Here is a 21,278-nt window from a genome sequence, read left to right on the forward strand (position 1 = left end):
GGGTATTTACAAAATGGTATATGGTTTCAGAGAGACAGTATGAAAACAGATTAATAGGAAACATTTGTGCATATAATAAAGATGATAGAAGTAGAGATGGTAATACTCTTAACACCTACTGTAATTATAATTTGGTATGCCTTTACAGAGGATTTTGAGGGGTATATGTATGCATGCAAGAATTAGATTAAGTGATGGAAGAGTCAATATGATTTACTATCTGCTGAGTGACTACAGAAATAATTTTGTCCGTTAAAGATATACTTTTACCGGGCGGCGCCTGTGGCTCAGTCGGTAAGGCGCTGGCCCCATATACCGAGGGTGGCGGGTTCAAACCCGGCCCCGGCCGAACTGCAACCAAAAAAATAGCTGGGCGTTGTGGCGGGCACCTGTAGTCCCAGCTATTCGGGAGGCTGAGGCAAGAGAATCGCTTAAGCCCAGGAGTTGGAGGTTGCTGTGAGCTGTATGAGGCCACGGCACTCTACTGAGAGCCATAAAGTGAGACTCTGTCTCTACAAAAAAAAAAAAAAAAAGATATACTTTTACCCATCAGAAGGTCATTTGGCCTACTTAAATCATTAGCCCCAGTTGGCACACTTGCGTAATATACATGCTTCATGGGAAATAACAGTATTAAGAGATTCTTAAAAGTCCTTCTATCACGAGATGTTTTATTCTTTTTTAGGGCTAACCTTTAGTAATTGGTTTCTTGCACTATTATTTCACTGAAGCAAACCCATTGTAGTTCATATAATTACATCCAGAATTAAAATAGGACTTCACTTTGCTTCTGCTTCTGGGCGCCAGTATAAATTTAAAATCCCAAGAATATTTTATATGAAAGTCACAAAGATTCTAAGCCACTTTTTCCCTATGTCTGAGATTGGAAAGGCCTTTTGCTCTTCTCTTGTTCTTGGCACCAGGTGGCCAGTCCCTAAACTCTGTGCTTTTTAGGTTGTACGCCTGAGGAGTGATGAATCCCGAGTTCCAGAGAAGGCTTGGAAAATAGTTAAGGTGAGTTGAGTTCTGGTAATGGTGGCAGATTACCAGTCTTTATGCTTGTCTCACTACAGCCTCAGATCATTGTTAGTAAAATGATCATGTGCACACGGTTGTTAAGTATAGCCGTGCATTGCCTGGTTTTCTTTTCCCTGCACTGTATATTTCTACAGAGTATACGTTTTAAAGCCAAATGTTTGATAGTCAGCTAATGAATAGTATTAACTGCAAAGACTATATTTAGTATGCTTTGCATAGTATGGTAGCAGCCTAGATATCTTGATTATAACATTTTTGAGTAGCCAATTCTAGCCAGTTATTCATACCTGAAGGGAGAAAGTTTTATTTGGCTGCATTGAATAACATCTGTTATTTAACAGTGTATAGAGCACATGTTTCCCTTGTGCCAAAATATGTTTCTGACTGACACCTTTGAGAAGTTTGGGGGATTAGAAAAAACAAAATATTTTATTTTGTAGTTCTTGCCTCTGCTATCACTTTCTCACAAACTTCATCCAGCATTAACTTCTTTGCTGTGAAATCTAATCATGTCATCTTGTAAATTTACTATTGCAAAGAATTTATAAATTTTCCTTTACAATGCCTGAAATGCCCTTTCAAACCATGATCTTAATGCCCTCTACCAAAGGGATCAAGCCTTCTTCCAAGAGTCTTGTGCCATAACCAGGGTTAGCTTCCTTTTGAATGGACTTGGGGAGCTAATATGTTTACCCAGGGCTTTACCATGGCTTTATGGACAGAAGACTAGTTTAACAGAAGCTTGGCCCCAGACATGGAGTGAGTTGGCAGCCGGCTGGAGCAAAGCTGTGTCAGGACAAATGTATTCTCTCCATCTTCTCTGGTTGGCTTTCAGCTGGTTGCACCACAGGAGTCTTGATATGGGCTGTGTGTCCTGTGACCAATAACTGGTGTGCTCAACCCAGGTCCCTCTTGGCTAGCAAAGGCCTGTCGGGAGGCATTAGGTTCATGCTGGTGAAGATCCTTAGTCATTGGCTCCCTGAAGGAAAATGAGGCAGTCAGCCAGCTTCTGTTGAACAGGTGGTAGTTAGATCTTAGATGTGGTCGGGGATGGAAGGGAAAGAATCTCTCCAAAATTACTGTTCTTGCTGGTTTTCAAACTACACCTGTTCCCCTCTTTCTAATAAATGATTGTTTAGAAACGAATCCAAAAGTATCTCTGGTAGCAACTAGAGCTTTCTAACTTTTCCGCCTTCCTTTAGCAGTCTGGATTTGGGCCCAAGTTAGGAATGGAAACCCCACTGGGTTGCAAGCAAAAGAGGAAGCATGTTCTTAGCCATGCATCAGTGGAGGCCCCTACTGGGAGAAGGGATTATCACAAGGCAGCAGGCAGCCCTGCACCCCAGCCTGCTGAGTTCATGCTTTGTGCCACAGGATGTGGAGCGAAGGAAATGTGAGGCCAAAGTGGTTGCTCCAAGTTTTTCTTATACAATAGCTTATTCAAGCAGACTGGGAATGCCTCTTAAGAGATTTGTTAGGTAGATGTACCCTTAGCAAGATGGCCACCACAGATGGTGGGTTCAGATATACTTATTGAAACAAATATTTGACGTTCATATTTATTTTATTTATTTAAAATAAATATGAACCAGTTTTTCAGAGCCAGTTTTTGTTTGTTTGTTGTTTTTATCAGATGCCATTCTTTACTTGACTGAATGAAAGCAGACTTCTCACCTTTTACAATTTGGTTTCTAACATGAATTATGGTTTTAAAATTAAATTTTGGCAAAAGATTTTTCTAATTTCAGTCTCATATTTGTTGAGACTATTTTAAATGATATGGAAAAGCTAGTCGGCCGTGATTAATATAGATCTATTCAGTATCACTGTGTATCTATATACAGCAATGACATTTGTACCATTAATTCTCTTATTGTAGTAAGAAGTTTGTTGTGGAGATGATCATGTTTTATTCTGCTTCAAATGTTAGTGAAAAAGCACAGTATCTTTAGTTCCAAATAGTTTATACTCGCGTCATTAAATTCTCTATCAGTTGCTTCCTTTTCCCCTCCTTCCCTCTCGTCTACCAGTGTCTTTCACTTTGATGGGGCTCTCTCTTACAAAAGGCACTAAATCGACCTCCAGGGCACTTGAAGCCTCAGACAAAAATATGAAAATTGTTTTTTTGTGCAAGAGATTTCATGCTAAATTCTGTTCCTATGGAACATTAATGCTTTCATTATATTGGATCCTTTCTAGTGATAGGTTTTGTTTTACCAAATTACAACCAGTTAAAAACCTGACTGATAAAACATTTCAATCAATTGAAACAATATTCTAAAATTCACAGAATGGTTGGAGGACCTTTTGTGGTATCAGTTTTGTATTATTTGATGTGAGGTTTTGAAAATAAATTGGTTTAGGGAAAGTATATCATCTGATGGCAGAATATCTTATTGTTGACTTTCACAGCACTGCTCATTTTCTACATTGAGCCTGCTTACAATATACGAAAGCTCTTTGAGAAGTTATAATGTCTTAAACATTTATAGAAGGCTTAGGGGTATTAACTTACTGTAATTTTCTGAAGATTCATTATCCAAAATCTTAATTCATTATAACAGCTCTTATGAAAACCTATAAAACCAGTGTTTTCTTTTATTTTCTGATTTGCACAGAATGAGAGATTCATAGTTCTTTTTAATTTGTTTCATGTGGTGCTTTTGAGTACATTTCATAGAGAGCTGTTATTGAATTTCTGTGACTGTCATTATATATCCATACAACCTTTAGGAACTAATATTGTGAGTTTCCCAGTTCTGTAATCTACTTCAAATTTAAAGATTGACATAATTAGTTTCTTCACAGTTATAATCAAAATGTTAGCGACAACACTGCAGATACCCAAGACCAAGGATTAGAGAAAGAAAGCACTTTTAAAAATTATCATGCACATTTTTTATTGTTTGTTAAATTTACAACTCAAAATCTTACTGTTTTTTGTACATTTATTCCCTCATTAATTTTTCTTATCTAGTTGCCTTTTAAAATCCATATATATTATTTAAGCTACCTACAAATTTCACGGGAAGGATTTGTCATTTGATTAATCGAGAAATTAGAGAATGTATTAGATCGTTGAAGCATTATGTATATATCCAAATGCTCCGTTCTGAAATATATAAGAACTTTTGCAGTAAAATAAATAAGATAAGAAAACAAAGATATTAAAAGTTTTTTAGGAGCATGCCTTTTCAGGTCTATAATAATGATAATTTCTTATATTTCTAATGATTTTCTGTATCTCAGGATACAGAAAAAGCACCACATGAAACAAGAGCTAAAGAGTTGGGAGAATGGGTAAAAATAGGTTATTTGTCTAGCTTTTAAGATAGTCATTTAGGAGTAGAAAGGATTTGATTGTGTATTATAAAATTTTGAAACAGTTGCCTTATGTCTTTTAAAAATGCAGTTTATCCACTATGACTAGAATTGCTAATTAAACATATAAAGATTTCAGAATTATTAATACAAATTTTAAGGTTTCGTTTGTTTTAACTGTCTTTGTGCTGTGTTAAAATTTTTAAAGTAATTACCTTCTTTTCTTTCTGTTATTGTTTATGTGAAAGCTTTTGCTAAGTTTATCAAGACAGTGTCCTAAAGAAGTAAAGAGAAATAGAAATTTTCCCTGCCCTTAGGGAGTTCATACTTAAAATAGTAGAGGAAACATACATTCACGTGGAAAATTAACACTACGAAAAGATCATATTCTGTTACGTGATACAAGAAGTACCAATAACAGGCTGGCAACAGTAGATGCTCTGAGAGTTCAAAGAAGACCTCTTCTTACAAAATCTATAGAGTGAGCTTCTTCCAGAAATGAGATTTAAGCATTAAAACCACAACTTTTTAAATAACAGATTTTACCAAAGTTCGTCCCTGATGAGTGGGCTTTTGGTACATTATTTTTATAGGGAAAAAAAATTCTGTGTAACAAAAAAAAAAAAAATGCCTTTTATGGGTTGTTTTCCTTTTGTTAAAAATTATGAGTGAAATGTTGGCCAGATGTACATTTAATATGATAATCTTTTTATTCATTTATTAAACATTAAGTAATAGGAATGAGAGATAAAAGAGCACCGTCTCTGCCCTCAGGGAGCTTGTAGTCTATTAATAGAGAAATGCAGACATATTAATGAAGAAGGGAGAAGGGCAGACATAGACAAAAAATTGGTTTAAATGTATGCATCTTTGACTATGAAAAACACATAATCAAAGGCATAACTATCTATTCAACCTTGTTGTATTGCCCATCCTCTGAGAAATGATAGTGCAGACAGACTTGGTCTCTAATTTTTTTCTATTTTTGCTAATTTCTCATTATAATAAAATTATCTTAATATATTCTGAAGAAGAGATTAGTAATCTATGAACTAAAGTGGGGGGGTTCTTGCATTTCTATGCCAACTCTTATATACTTCCTTGAAATGGGTATTGTACTATGATTTCTTCTTGCTGTCATAAAAATTATCTTTGGTGAAGTATAGAAAGTGTTAGAAACTATTGTGTTATAATATTTTTCTATAGAAAACTTTACTATTTGTGTCTTACAATAAATAATTTTGTAGAATTTTCTCACTAAACAGATTACTTCTTACTGCCAAATTATATCTATGGAATAAGTAAATTCCAAATGTTTGGAGACATTTTTATATTATAGGCACGTTCTCTGAATGATAAGGTGTTCTTTGATAAGGTACCCTGGAAAATGTGAGACAGTCTTTTGAAAAGAAATGCTGTAATCATACATTGATTTTAAATGACCCTGTCACACGTGAAAACAAATCAGATTGTTGCTCTTAATGAGCTTTTCAATTTACTATTCAGTAGATCAGATAAGTGGATTTAAGAGGTAATGATCCTGTTTAGTACTCAAGCTTGACTGTCAGATCCAGTAGTGGAGAGAAATCCCCAAGGACAGAAGCGTTGACACAGTTCTAGATGGGATAATGGGAATCAAAGCTAATGGATGATAAAAGGAATGGTGCAAGTTACAAGGATAATTGTGGATTAAAGCACTGCCATGTGTCAATGTTGACTGTTTTTTCTAGTATATTATTGGGTCAAATCTTATGCTTTGAGAAACTGTTTTGACAGATGAGTACAACAGACCTGCCTTTTTAGCTTCTCTTCAATGCCAGAAACATAACAGGAAAACTTTTTCTTATAGGGACCATCAATTTAAAAGATATATTCTTAATGTTAAAATGTTAAATGTTAAAAATCACATTTTAGTTATTATATTTTTACTCAATGTATCATTAAAAAATAGATTAATTCTGAGTTTTGCCATAAAAAGTAGTACTCATAGTCTTACAGAAGTACAATGTAGTTATCATGTTGTCCAAAACAAGAAAACTAACTACATGAGATCAGAGAAAGATATAAATAAAAAAAATAAAATAAAATAGGTGAGTTAATAACATGGTCATGTCCTTTCTAAAACCAATATGTCAAAACATGGAATTTATGATTAATTTTATTTATTTATGAAAATGATCTTGTAAACCATTTGTGCTTTGAGTTGTGAGGGTAGTTTAAACATATCTTATGTATGCGTTCATCCTTGTAAATGAACATGTCTTTAAAATTCTACTCCTATGTGAGTCTGTGGCCCTGGAACACAGCAAAGTAGGCAGAGCAGGGCAGATAGCATGAGGTCAGGTCCCAAGTGTTACCTGATTTTATATAAAACTAGGATTGTTTGAAAGATCTCATTTGACAAGGGTGCTTCTAAAATAAAGGTTTAAGACAATTGCTATAATCACCTATTAGATATTCCTAAGTTAAAAATACCAATACAATCTTCTCTCTGTAACTGCTTTTCTTTTTCTGTTATAATTATAATTCTATGTCTTTTGTTTGTGAAATCAAATACATGCATTATTAATAGAAAAAAATCTTCATTTTTTATTGTTTTCATAATATTCATATAGTAATACAGTCCTAATGGATCCAGACCATGACTTTTGCCATTATACACTAAACACATACGTAGTATTCACTTGACAAATGTTGCCTTAGGTTCTGGGACACAAAAAATAAGGTATAGGGCTGGGCGTGGTGTCTCACGCCTGTAATCCTATCACTCTGGAAGATGAAGACAGGTGGATTGCTTGAGCTCATGGGTTTGAGACCAGCCTGAGCAAGAGCGAGACCCCATCTGTCAAAATAGGTGGGTGTTATGGCAGGCACCTGTAGTTCCAGCTACTTGGGAAGCTCAGGCAAGGGAATCACTTGAGCCTAAGAGTTTGAGGTTGCTATGAGCTATGACGCAACAGCACTCTACCAAGTGTGACAAAATGAGTATCTGTCTCAAGGAAAAAAAAAAAAAAAAAGAATAAGGTATAGCATCATCATCCCTCAAGAACCTCTCTCAGTGTAGTAGGCTAAATAGGCACCCAAACGGTTACAATGTGAAAAGCACCATGTTAGAGGAATGGACCGGACATTATGGGAACATAAAGGAGAGTGTAACTCACTCTGCCTGGGAAAGGAGAGAGGCTTCAGAGGAGGAGCAAGAAGGCTGATTCAGGCAAAATGAATAGCATGTGAACACACAGAAATTTAAAATTGTATGAGAGGCCTTAGTAACCTATCAGCATTTTATTGTGGCTTGAGATTGAGGGAAATGGTGGAAGATAAGGTAGGTTGGGGCCAAATTGTGAGCCATTGATCATATGAATATCAGATTTTCTAAGAGACCCAGTTCAAATACTGTTATCCATGAGAGAGATTTTGGATCATGGTGAACTAAAGGAAACTTCCCAATTTACATACCATTCATGCTTCATTTGAACCCTCTCTGTGCCTAAAGATTTCCGATGATTGAGGATTGATAATGTGACTTCTCTAAATTCTCTCTTCCTAGCTCCTGCTTTCCCTCAAACATCTTACAAGCCACAGTAATAACTTGATAATTTTACCTTGTAAGTGATGAAGGCCTACTCTTTGGGGCAAAGTCACATACACAGCCATTGAAATGCTTTTCTGAGGTACTCAGGAGTTGGCAGGAAAATCAGCAGGAATTTGAATTTTAATCTACCTTTCTCTCTGTCCCCCCACTCCAGTTTCTCTCCACCATTCTGCAGGCCCAACTCCCTTTCCTTCTCTGACCCTCTACATCCAGTTCCTCCTCTCTCCCTCTTTTTCTCTCCCTTTGATTCATTCTGTTAGCCTAAAGAGGAGCCTTTCAGACGTAGGACTCAGGTCGAAAGCCTTGGAACACAAGCTTCTGGTTAAAATGGTGTTTAAAATACAAATCCTAGATTTCTACAGTGAGCAGCTTTTCTCCCCTCTGTGGCCCTGTAACTGGATGATTTCTGGTACCCCTATAGTTTTTATCTTACCTTATGACCTGTGACAGTATGTCAAGCTGATGTTCAGATACAAAAAACAAAAGGCAAAGGGACTAGAAGCTAAGTTTCCATCTTAGGAAATAGGTCAGGAGAAAGTGAGGGGACACAATCACATGGGATCAAATCACAGAAGAGAAATCCCATACAGCTGGTGTCTGGCAGGGAGCCTGGAGGTGTCATCCCACCTCTCAGGTTTGCCAGACTAGCAGGGAATATTCTATCGGCTGCCAGTGCATTTTCCCACTTGAAGTGGGTTATGTGTTTATAAGCTCAATGGCAAGGATTGAGACTGAAATGTTATACCCCAAACTCTGCAACCAACACTCTCTAATTGGAAGCTTAGTGGATTCTCAGGCCCTGATGTTTTCAACAGAGAATTCCTGAGCTTAGGATTTCAGTTTCAGCATGAAAAGAAAGGCGTACCTCTATGTTTGGGAAAGCTTAATTAGATGATATTCAAGGAGAATTTCTATAAACTCTTTGATCTTTTTTAAATCCTTACTTTAATAACTGCCTTCATAATCATGAAATAGTTTATATTTTGCTGAAATCTGGAATAGATGGAAAATTTTTAAATGTTGGAGCTTTTTTAGGTACTCTCCAACCTTTTGCATACCTACTCCCATCTTCAAGGAAGGGCTGGTTTACCACTTGGAGAAAAAAAAATTTATGTGCTGTAGGAGTAAAATGGGTGTCTGGTTGTGTAAATGTGTGCATATATTTCAAAACAGGAGAGCTGGGGCGGCGCCTGTGGCTCAGTCGGTAAGGCACCGGCCCCATATACTGAGGGTGGCGGGTTCAAACCCGGCCCCAGCCAAACTGCAACCAAAAAATAGCCGGGCGTTGTGGTGGGCACCTGTAGTCCCAGCTGCTCAGGAGGCTGAGGCAAGAGAATTGCTTAAGCCCAGGAGCTGGAGGTTGCTGTGAGCTGTGTGAGGCCATGGCACTCTACAGAGGGCCATAAAGTGAGACTCTGTCTCTACAAAAAACAAACAAACAAAAAAAACAGGAGAGCTACTTTCTGTAGTAAAAAGTTGGCAAATGTTAACATAATTTTTTTTATAAAAACCTTCCTTTGCTGTCCCCACCCATTCCCTACTTCAATGTGAATGCAACTGTGCATTAAATCTTAGATTTGTTCAATTCAAATAGTCTTTTGAAAATAATATGTTAATGATAAAGATTTTAACAATAAAATATTTTCATGCAGGTATATGCCCGTATGTCGGAAGTCTTAGGAATAACAGATGACAACCATGTTCTAGAAACATTCATGACAAAAATGTGAGTTTCTATTTTGGTTATTAACATTTCTTTTGTTTTAAATCTAATAGATCTTTTTACTGTATTTAAAACTCTATAGATATTAATTTTAATAAAAGATTTTTAAATTATGCTTTAATTCTTAGAATGTTATTGTTCTTAATTGAAACTTAATTTCACATATTGAAAATTTACCCTCCAAAGGACATTGTAATTTGTCAAGTTTCCATACATTTGCAGTGAGTCGCATCAGAATATGGTTTAAAAAGATTAACAGACCTTAACTCCTCAGATCAGTTGGGCATCATTTTTTTTAATTAACAAAAATAATAACGCCCATTTCAAAGACCAAATGAAGAGATTATTGTAAACTGGAATCACTGAGAGAGGTCTGATTGTCTTAAGATAAGACATTCATTAGTTCCAACAGGGACCTATGGATATCGGAGACACATTCATGGAAACTCCTTAAATTGTGCTTATAATATTAGGAGAATTAACTAGTTTCTAGTCATAGACATAACTTTGGCTAAATTTGTATGCCTCCAATTGGCACTCCACTTTATCTGTGTAACAGACAGTACCTTCTTGCTTGCAGAGAACAACACTTTATATATAGTCATGATCATTAAGAAATGAGTTTTGGAGCCACTATTTGAGGTTGATTTTTTGGCAGTAACTATGAGCATTTATTTGACTTCCTTTATACTCCTGCTTTTTCTCCCTAATGTGTTTCTTTTGGATACAAACTTAATGCTTCATCTTTGAAACTCTTAGACAACTGTTTAATTCACAAAAATAAATGTATTGAATTATACACCATTTGGAGAGCAGTGTTTGATGTGGATTAGTTGCATATAATTTTGAATGTACCATAAAAAGAATAGAATAAAAAGTGTTTTTTTGAATCTGCTTTTCACTTTGTGAGATATTTATGATTTAGGTCATTGAACTTAAATAAATGTATGGGTATTGCTTTGGTTCTTCCTGCACAAGCAAATTCTTTATTATTAAAGACTTTTTTTTTTTCCATATTTAGTGTTACAAACCTTAAATACTGGGGAAGATGTGAGCCTGTAATTTCAAGGACTCTTCAGTTCCTAAATGACCTTTCTGTTGGATATCCTTTTCACTGTATATTTAATATTATATATGTAAACAACTTACTACGTACATTCTGTCCGCCAGATATTTCCCTTGTTTATATTTTTGCAAGTTTCTTTTTTAAATCAGGCTTTTCACTGAGCCTTATCCGTAAATGCATGTTTTTGAAAGGTTTGTATTAGCTATATACTGTGAAACATTTAGTCAGTCACAATTGAATGTGTATGAATATATAGATTCCTAACTAAAGTCATATAGTCACATAGTTTAATAATAGTCACATAAGAAAGTATGCAATTATGTAACTATTTATTAAACTGCGTAACTATAATCTTCTGGGTCTGTGTCATCAGAAAAAGAAAAAAGTTTATAACTACATGTTTAGTTCATGGTCTTATTCTAAAAAAATGTATGGAACTAATTTTAAGAAGGTCAAAATGTTCTAAAAATATTGCCATATAGAAACAATTCCTATGAGTAAATACTGTTAATATTTTTCAGTTGTTAATATTCTTCAGAAAATGAAGAATATCATTTTCATTAGGTGAGATGCACAAAGGAGTAATAAGAAGTAAATGATAAGCTTTTTGACAATTTCTTTGATTATTGGCCCCACCAATCAACATCTAATCTACTCTAAAATAAGATTCCCCATTAGTAATGAGTGAGAATAATGTAAATTATCGTTTATGTATTAACCAGAAAACACTAGGTACTGTAAAAGGTAAGTGTTGGTTTATTTAAACGCTAAGATTAGCTGGTATTTTAATATGAGGACAAATTCTGAAAATGGTTGGCATTGAATGGAAACCTTTATTCATTCCAGAAATATGTTTGTATTAGTTAAGTTTAAAATTGTATTCCTTGGTAAACCATAAAAGATTTCCAAAGTATTAGACACCCACTTTTGTGCTGGAATTTAATATGCAACTTTTTATTGGAAAATAATCGTCCTTGTCTGGCAAAATCTACCATGCAATATTTCTGTTAGTAGGTATAATGCAATAAAGACAGGGAGGGCTATTTATCACTACAAATTTTGAGGATTTCAGGATTCTTTTTATTATTTTAATATATTTCTTTGATATTAAATCAGAAAAATGATAAATTACACCTGTCCAGGCTGTTTTTCCCTTTTACTGGAAAGTGATATACAACCCAATTCCAGTGGTCATTTTGGCTTTTTAAGATATGTATTTTTTCTTATTAAAAAAATACTCAACCCATATTTTTTTCTAATAATGATGCTGAAATACTCTTTATTTCTAACATATGAAGTGGTTTATAAGTACTTCATAGTATTGCAAACTCTGGCCTTTTCACAATGAATTACTTTGAGAGCATATTATCTGCAGAGAAGCTTTGGTTATTTTATAACACGTATCTATTGTTTAGATTTACCCTATTTTTTAGGTTGAAATTGATATTTAATATAAAATTAATTTGATTTGTATTCTTTTAGTATAATTTGCATAATACCTAATTTATTTGTATCTGCTATTTAAAATCCTTTTTTCTATCACATTAATCCTGTTACATATTTCCTTAATCCAGATATTAGAACCTTTTATTTTATAAGCTGTTTATTGCTTTTGAGCACTTCCTAAAGTTAATAAAAAATCTTATTTTTAGATAACATATTAGATAAAAGTTTAAAAGCTAAACATTTTAAATCAACGGATACAAATGATTTCAACAAGGATACAATGATTTATATTTTTTAACAATTATTTCAGGTTTGCATATTTAGAAATATATATTAGTTCAATTTGATTTCAGTGTTCAGTTATTTGAATTATAAATCATTATGTCCCTTCTAGCTGATCAGTCATGAAATATCTTTGAATTCATTTACATAATGGAATATGTGAGTGGTGTATCTATTTCAATGCAGTTACTGGTTACCTAATGCATGTTTTGTTGTTTCTAATCAATTTCTTTATTATGATGTGTTTTTTAATCTTTATTTTAAAGCAATTATTTCTGTGTTAAAAATAACATAGCATTCTTCAGCAATAGAAACAGTTATGAAAGATAAAAATCATCTATAGGCCCCTATTAATATTCAAAATATTTTTATTTAAAATATTAGTAAGAAGTAAGTGAAAAGCATGTTATATTACTGTGAAATTTTAAAATATTTCTTATTTATAATACATGTCTTAGGATGCTTTATGTTGTTTTGTTTTTTTCTATTTTATCTGCTTCAGATGAACCTTACTCTGTTTTTTTGTGCTCAAAGCCATCATAGAGGTCAACTTCAGTGTTCTTTTATCTAACCGCTCAGTTTAGAAATTAAAGTTACAGAAGATCCATATTTTTAGGAAGCATTTAAAATAAAAAACCTTCAGTTGCCTTCAGACTCTGGTCTCAAACTTTAGTGATCATCAGAATGTTAGTGTTTATTAAAACACATAGTGTTAGGCCCTGTTCCCCACAGTTTCTGTTTCAGGAGATGTTAGGCCGAGGCCTGAGAATTTGTATTTTTAGCAAGCTAGAGGACCATACTTTAAGAACTTCTGCCTTTCAGTAATTAGAAAATAGAGCTAAATTATATGTCTGAGCAGAAAAGTCTGGTATTTCTCCCACAGACACTTCTTCACAAGGAAAAGATAGACTTGACATTGACAGTGGAAAATAATACTTCATAAAATAATTTAAAGAGGTTTAATCTGAGCCAAATTTGAGGACCATAGCCTGAAGTCACACCCAAGAAGCCTTGAGCAAGTGGACTCACTGTAGTTGGGTTATAGTTTGGTTTTATACATTTCAGGGATAGAGAAATTACAGATAAAATCATAAATCAATACAAGGAAGGCATACACTGCTTTGGCCAAAAAAGGTGGGATATCTCAAAGGGGGAAAGGCTTATAGGGTATAGATGAGTTTAAAGATTCTTTAGTTGACAATCAGATGAAAGAGTTAGGCTTTTTTAAAAGACCATGAAAGGTGACTGGAATGCTTGAGTTAAGATAAGGTTACTTTAATTTGAGACAAGCTACTGTATAAATTGAGGACCTGCAGGGTTTTCCTACATGGTTTTAGGCCTGTTAATGATCTACAAAGGATATCTCTAAGAAGGGAGGGGGCATGATGAGGCATATCAGACCTCCTTTCTCATGGCAAGCAGTTTAAGGGTATCCTCTTGGCCAAAAGGGGGTCCAGTCAGCCAGCTTCTGAAGGAGGTAGGGATGCTTAAGATTGTATTTTAGTTCACAACATTTTGAGAGATAGTCTGGTTCCCTAAATAGTAATATGGGTAGGTACAGAAGGCTACCATTATATAAGTCCCTCTATTTCATCTTACCCCAAAGTTACTGTTTCCCAAATCTGAAGCTTTCCAAATTACTAACAATATTGTGATTTTAATAGCCAATAACCTTTTCACTAGAAAGTTTGTGTTTTCCCATCATATCCTTTATGTGGGCATCTGTAATACATTTAGAAAATGCATTTTAGTAACTTTAAAACATAACTCTAAATTTCCAAGACTAAATTTCTACAATTCCTGTTTCTAAATTTTTTTCTGATATGCATAAAATGGCTAAATGGCTCTGTCCAGGGTTAGTCCACCATTGTCAGGTTCAATACTTGGGGCTCTTTCTATCTTTTTGAAAAGTTTTCTGGTCAGAAATTTTAATTTTTGTCTATATGGAAAAGGGGTAAAATTGTTAAGAGATTGGAACAGTAAGCTTTTTAGAAAACTAGAGAAAAGGGGTCAGAGTGATGAAACTTATTTATTTTAAATGCCGAGAAAGAGGGAGAAAAGTGTTACACTTCATCTAATAATCATTGTTATTGGTTTTGAGTCCCTTGAAAAACAATTGGTGAGAATTTCTGTAATTCATGTTCACTCACATTTACAGCAGTAACATGTCTCACTTTGGGTTTCAGATAATGAGAAAAGAAATTTCATTCTCAGGTGGCGCCTGTGGCTCAAAGGAGTAGGGCGCTGGTCCCATATACCAGAGGTAGTGGGTTCAAACCAGGCCCCGGCCAAAAAAGAAAAACTGCAGAAATTTGGTTCTCTGTCAGGCCCTCTGTTGGTAGTTGCCCTTTATTACATACCTCAAAAGTTTGACAAACCTCAAAGTATCTTTAGCTTTTTAAAAGTGGACCCTATAATAGAATTCTAGGGTTTATAAATTTATTAATTTATCCAAACTCTTTTCATCTTATTGATACTGCCAACTTCAACAATTCTCAGGACTCATATGTTCTCTATGTTACATGTACTATAAAACCACTTACATAGTTCAGGGGCCCCAGTACAAAATGAAGAATGTAGAGTCCCTTGTTCAAAAATTGTAAAGAATTTGAAGACCTCAACAGCAGAGCATTACCCAAGCATCTGCCCTTCTAAGCACAGGGCCCTATGCAAGTGTGCAGCTCACATACCCATGAACCTGGTTCTGTTTTTCTGTGATATCCAAAAATAATTCCTCCATTTGGCTTCAGACTAACTCTCTAAGACTTTGGGACTATCCCCTTACTTCCTTCCTGTACACCAAAATTTAGTGAATACGATTCCTATCCACATACATCATAAATTTATCAGTTTATGTTAATCATTTTCATTTTTGTAAGCCCCAGAGTGTATTTCCTATCAAAGCTACTTAGTGACCGTAATTTTGGCCCATACCTTTTCCAGCTTCATTTGTCTTTGTTTTTCTTGCGATAACTAGAACTGTATATTTATTTAAATTTAAGAGTTAATTCTATCCTCATCTTAATTCCATCCTCATCTTAATGATTTACTTTCCTATTGGCGTCTTTCAATTCAGCAAATATTTATCAAGCATTGCTAATAATGCTTAATACAGGGCAAAAGGACAAATCTTGCCCTCACATTTTTAAATTCTGACACAATTGACCCTGACTCCAGACTTCATTTATTTTTCCTAAGAGTGCAAAGTCAATTGTTCTAAACATAGCAATTTTCTGAAAATTTACACATTGAAAATAACATGGCTATATAATATTATGATAATGTCTGCTTTAATGGAGCCGTTTTTATTCAAGGTCATTTGGACATAAGCTTATAAACAGACCATTAAGTATACAACTTTAATATACAAACCAGATATCCTCTCCCTGTCTCTCACCTTCCCACCACTCAGGTATGAATCCTAAATATTGTGGGGGTCATGAAAATGTAGAGGATGAGAGAGGAAGTAAAAGCCTAAAATGAAGAAGGGTGAAGAACTGAAGTAAAATTGAATATGTCTATTATAGAAACTCTTGTATTTGTTAATAAACAGTAGTAATTTTGCTTTTGTGAAACAGTATTTAAATGCAATGCTTTATTTCACTGAATACCACTATCTCCAGATGGTTTGTAAGAATGTTAAGTAAAACTAGTTTCAGCATACATCCCTCAGGCATACTTCTATTAACATTTCTCATCAAAAGAAATGTCTGTTTCTTTCTTTGCTTTCTGCCTCTATCACCCATGGAAAAGTTATCCCATAATTTTTTTTTTTTATTAAATCATAGCTGTGTACATCAATATGATCATGGGGCACCATACACTTGGTTCATAGACCATTTGACACATTTTCATCACATTAGTTGACATAGCCCTCCTGGCATTTTCTTACTTTGCTAAGACATTTACATTCCACATTTACCAAGCCTCACACATACCCTTGTAAGATGCACCACGGGTGTGACCCTTTCAATGCCCCTCCCTCTACCCGCCTTCCCCCTATTCTTAGGTTGTAACTGGTTATCCCATGATTTATCTCCTCTGCTGTCTGTTTTTATAGTAGAATCAGGTGTGAAAATCCTCTCTATTCCTTTCTGTAGGTCCCTTACTTAAGACCTTCACCCAGGTTCTTTTAGCTACTTCCTAAGATTACCTTCCTTGAGTATTGTTTTGATCTGATCATTTCTCTTCCCAAAAGCCCAGAATTACTTCCACTAGCTTGTTAGGTCAAGTAAAATCACTGATTTGAATTTGAGTTCTTTCACAGTACTTAACTTATTGAGTTCCCATAGCTAATTTCCTGATTTTACCACTCAACACAATTTGTACTTTATACTTGGGCTAAGGAAATTTATTTTACCTTCCCCTTGACACCCTTCATTATCTTTCACTGAATCACCACATAGGCCCTTCTCATTTGTTTGACATACTATAACTCAACTAAGTCTCTTCAGTTTGTAACTTCCTGTTAAGTACTTAGTAAAGCCACCCTGAATTAATAGTAATTCTTAGTCCTTTAGTGTTCACTAAATATTAATTTCTGTCATTTTCTTTCCCCTCATCTTTTATTTTTCTTAATCTCAAACACCTGGGTATAAATGTCATATAGTTTAGTATTTGCTAATCTTCTGTTAGATTAAAAATTCAAGATTAAGACTTTTTTTTTCTTCTCTAGTTTCAAAACTTCATCTAATGGCCATTTACAACATATTTTATCTCTTCTGTTGAATAACTAAGCCTTCACTTCTATTTTTTATAAATAATTCTTAGTATCCCTAAGAGGTTTCATCGTGGTTATACCTATTTGGAGTTTTTTCGTCTAGTAGGATTCAGGAGCATAATCCTACTTTTGAAATAACTAAATTTACATGTCAGTAACTATACTTTGTACCTATAATCTACCATACTTTCTAACATTTAAGATGCTTATCTGTGAACTTTTTTCTGTCATCAGGATCTAATTGTCTTCCAACACTGTTAGTGAACATGTATGGCTCATAAATATTTTCCTTGATTAGCATGTTACCCACTCTCTTGTACTTAATGAAGATCTAATATCTATCTAGTATACTACTCATTCTCAAAACAAAATTTTTCACATTTAACACTTCTATAAATAGGGTGTATCTTACAGGTGATGGTATTTTAACTGACTTTTCTTTCTTAGTATTACATGAAATGATGGGTTCTTTTAAATAATCAGTGGCCTTTTAGATTTGATGAAATGTGGTAAATACTCAGTATAGGCCCGATACCATGAATTGAATCATACTTGATGCTGCTGTGACTGTTACCAGAGTGCGTAGTACTCGTGTAATCTGGGAAACACGTTTATTCTCCATTTAGTTGTCCCCCGCCCCCTCTTCAAAGGATACAGATTTTCAGCCATCTAGAGAATACACTATTCTTTCGTCTTTTTTCTCGCCTTTCTTCCTTTATCATGCTTGTTACCAATAAGTTTTCACTTCCTCAGTGTTTTTATAACCACATGGTACAGAGAGGAATTTTCTGGAATTTTGTTTAATGGGTTATAGCTCCCCAGACTCTAGAGTCCTGGATGTGATAGTGGCTCATTCATGAAATTTGTGCCTCCTAAAACAAAAGGTTTCCCTGTCCGTTCTGGGAACTGGTTCCACTTTCAGTTGTATTTTAAGAAGTGAGTGGTCTCTGGAGAAACACCAGCTTTTTTAAAACCAAATAGATGTTTTATAACAAAGTGAAAAGAGTTCATGCTTTAAAGTCAGACAGACCTGGATTTCGATCTTGGCTGTTCCATGTACATGTTCTATGTGTGACATTTATTTCTTAAATTCTCTTACTACTCAAGACTTCTGGTACTGTTACTATTTCTCTTACCACCATACCATATTTACTATTCTAAGCTGTTTGGAATAGGCCACTGAAATCTGATGTAGAACTTCCATAATTTATCTAATGCTCTCACCCAACTAAAATGGCATAACTTAGAAGAACCCTAGTCTCTTAGAAAAAAATAAGATGAAGATAATAAAGATCATAAAGTTGTCCATTTGCCTTGTTTGTTTGTTTGTTTGTTTATTTATTTAGTTTTTGGAGACAGAGTTTCACTTCGTTGCCCCGGTAGAGTGCCATGGCGTTATGGCAACCGCAAACTCTTGAGCTCAAGCAACTCTCTTGCCTCAGCCTCCCAAGTAGCTGGGACTACAGGCACCTGCCACAATACCTGGTTATTTTTAGAGACAGGGTCTCGCTCTTTCAGGCTGATCTCAAACCCGTGAGCTCAGGCACTCCACCCATCTCACCCACCCAGAGTGGTAGGATTACAGATGTGAGCCACCACACCTGGCCCCATTTGCCTTTTTTTTTTTGCAGTTTTTGGCCAGGGCTGGGATTGAACCCGCCCCTTTGGAATATGGGGCCGGCGCCCTAATCCGTTGAGCCACAGGCACTGCCTTCCCATTTGCCTTTTAAAACAAAATATTAAAGACCCTTTTAAGGACCATAACTAGTTATTTGTTGTTGTTGTTGTTTTGAGACAGAGTCTCACTATGTCGCCCTCTGTAGAATGCTGTGGTGTCACAGCTCACAGCAACCTCAAACTCTTGGGCTCAAGTGATTCTCTTGCCTCAGCCTCCCGAGTACCTGGGACCACAGGCACCTGCCACAACACTAGACGTTTTTTGTTGTTGTTTTTTTTTTTTTTTTTGGTTGCAGTTGTCATTGTTGTTTAGTAGGCCCGGGCGGGGCTCGAACCTGCCACCTTTGGTATATGTGGCTGGTGCCTTACTCAGTGAGCTGGGGGCGCCGAGCCCATAACTAGTTTTGAAGAGAATTCCTGTAAGAAAATATAAATATTCAGATGACTCTTATGTTTTTCTTTATTGAAAAATGTAAAAATTCATTTTTAATCATTTTTTTCTTTAGAATGTAATTAAAAGGCAGTAAGCCTGGCCTTGGTACAGAGTGCACAGATGCAGTTCTGCAGAAAATGTGTGTTTGGCAGATGAGATTCTTCCTATAAATGTTCTGTTTATTGCTTCCATAAATATTCTTTTGTCAAAACATGACTTGCTGTTTATTAACAGCACTGACAGGAAGAGTCCTATTAATGGGCAACATTCTTATTACCCATAGACCCTGTCACTTTTAACATTGCAGTTTGAAGAGAATTATATTTAGTAAGTGCTTAAGATATTTTCAAGTTTATTGATCTCTACCACTGTTTAACAGACTGAAATTTGAGTGGCAGGTCTTCTGCCCAGTGATTAACATTGGGAAAAATCATGAAATCTGCATCTTTGGAGATGTAGAGAAATACTTGATACCTAGCATCCTTGGTCTTGTTGTCCTTAGCTGCCAGAAAAACACAGTGCATAGTGCACCCACTGAGAGTGGTGTACTGAGGAAAATGCATGGATGCCGTCCCTGCATTTAGAAAGTTTATAGTTTAGTATGGACATGAGCCAAATATTCATGCTTAACATGCATCTGGACTGGTTGTTTTGAAGTCAGAGGAACTTGAATCTAAATCATAGTAATTGTCTTTTTTTTTTTTTTCTAGTTTCTTCATGAAATGATGAAATTGTGAGAATTAGCCATGCAGATAGTACACATTCTATAAATCCTTTGCATCTTCCTGTCTTGCCTGGTTTAAAATTGGCAAAGACATTTGCATCATCTGATCCTCACAACAAGCCTGGAAGGTAGCTTGGGCCTAAGTCTCATTCTTATTTCCTAGAAAAAGAAACTAAAGCTGAGATGGGCTGAGTATATTTCTTAGACTCATCCAGCTGGTTGAATGATGCAGTTAAGCCCAGGTTTCTTGACTCATATTGCAATTGTGCTTTCCACTCGTTGACACCTATACCTGAGTGAAATTTAGACTACGCTTTTCAGTACTATATAGAGGCAACATACCGAGTTCTGTATTTGGAGCTGATGTAGGGAGAGGAGATAATGTTTTCATTATAACATGAATGGAGCCATATAAAATTATTATAGCCTTCAAGAAAGTCATGAACAGTGTGAGGGAATGGCTAAAAGATGCTCTAGCTACATGAAAACAGTAGAAAAAAGATAACTGGATGTATAGCACACCCCCTGGCTGCAGGGTTCAACTGCCTCAACTACAACTTGAACTTTACCTTATAAACAAAATGTAACCTAATCATTTATACCCTCATAATCTGAACTTTTTTTTTTTTTTTTTGAGGTAGTCTCACTATGTCGCCCTCAGTAGAGTCTGTGGCATCACACAGCTCACAGCAACCTCAAACTCTTGGGCTTAAGCGATTCTCTTGCCTCAGCCTCCCAAGTAGCTGGGACTATAGGCGCCCGCCACAATGCCTGGCTATTTTTTTGTTGTAGTTGTCATTGTGGTTTAGCTGGCCCAGGCTGGGTTTGAACCCACCAGCCTGGGTGTATGTGTCCAGCCCCCTACCCACTGAACTACTGGCACTGCCCCTGAATTTTTTTTTAAAAAAGAAAGAAAACAAATAACCATGACGAAGAGAAGAATGTTTGCATGCTGAGTAAATGTGCTTGGAACCCACATCGTATCAAAAATTACTTACACCTTGTATTCATGTTTATAGTTTCTCAGCTTCATTCTCAATTGAATTATTCAGTTGATAATGTGGTACAGTAGAAAGAACATGGTCTTTAAAGTCTAACCTTAGTTCAAACCTCAGAACCATCAATTCATAGCTGTGAAATCTTGGGCAAGTAACTTAATTTCTCCTATCTTCTATTTCCTTATTTATGGAATAGAAATAGTAAATAATATTTAACAGTGTAATTGTGAAGATGAAGTGAATTAACCTGAAAAA

At 35.3% G+C, this 21,278-nt stretch overlaps 1 protein-coding gene across 2 annotated transcripts in view; it reads left to right on the forward strand.

Annotated features, from left to right (window-relative positions):
* RANBP17 (RAN binding protein 17) overlaps window positions 1-21,278 on the forward strand; it is a 480,295-nt gene that overhangs the window by 312,939 nt on the left and 146,078 nt on the right. Inside the window, exons 15-17 of one of the 2 annotated variants that reach the window (XM_053566863.1) lie at window positions 955-1,014; window positions 9,607-9,680; window positions 10,699-10,779. In XM_053566863.1, coding sequence (XP_053422838.1) covers window positions 955-1,014; window positions 9,607-9,680; window positions 10,699-10,779 — 215 coding nt within the window. The remainder of the gene's footprint in view (window positions 1-954; window positions 1,015-9,606; window positions 9,681-10,698; window positions 10,780-21,278) is intronic. The other variant, XM_053566864.1, reaches the window with a different exon arrangement.

The sequence above is a fragment of the Nycticebus coucang genome, chromosome 17 (assembly GCF_027406575.1).
Source record: "Nycticebus coucang isolate mNycCou1 chromosome 17, mNycCou1.pri, whole genome shotgun sequence".
Classification (NCBI taxonomy): domain Eukaryota; kingdom Metazoa; phylum Chordata; class Mammalia; order Primates; family Lorisidae; genus Nycticebus; species Nycticebus coucang.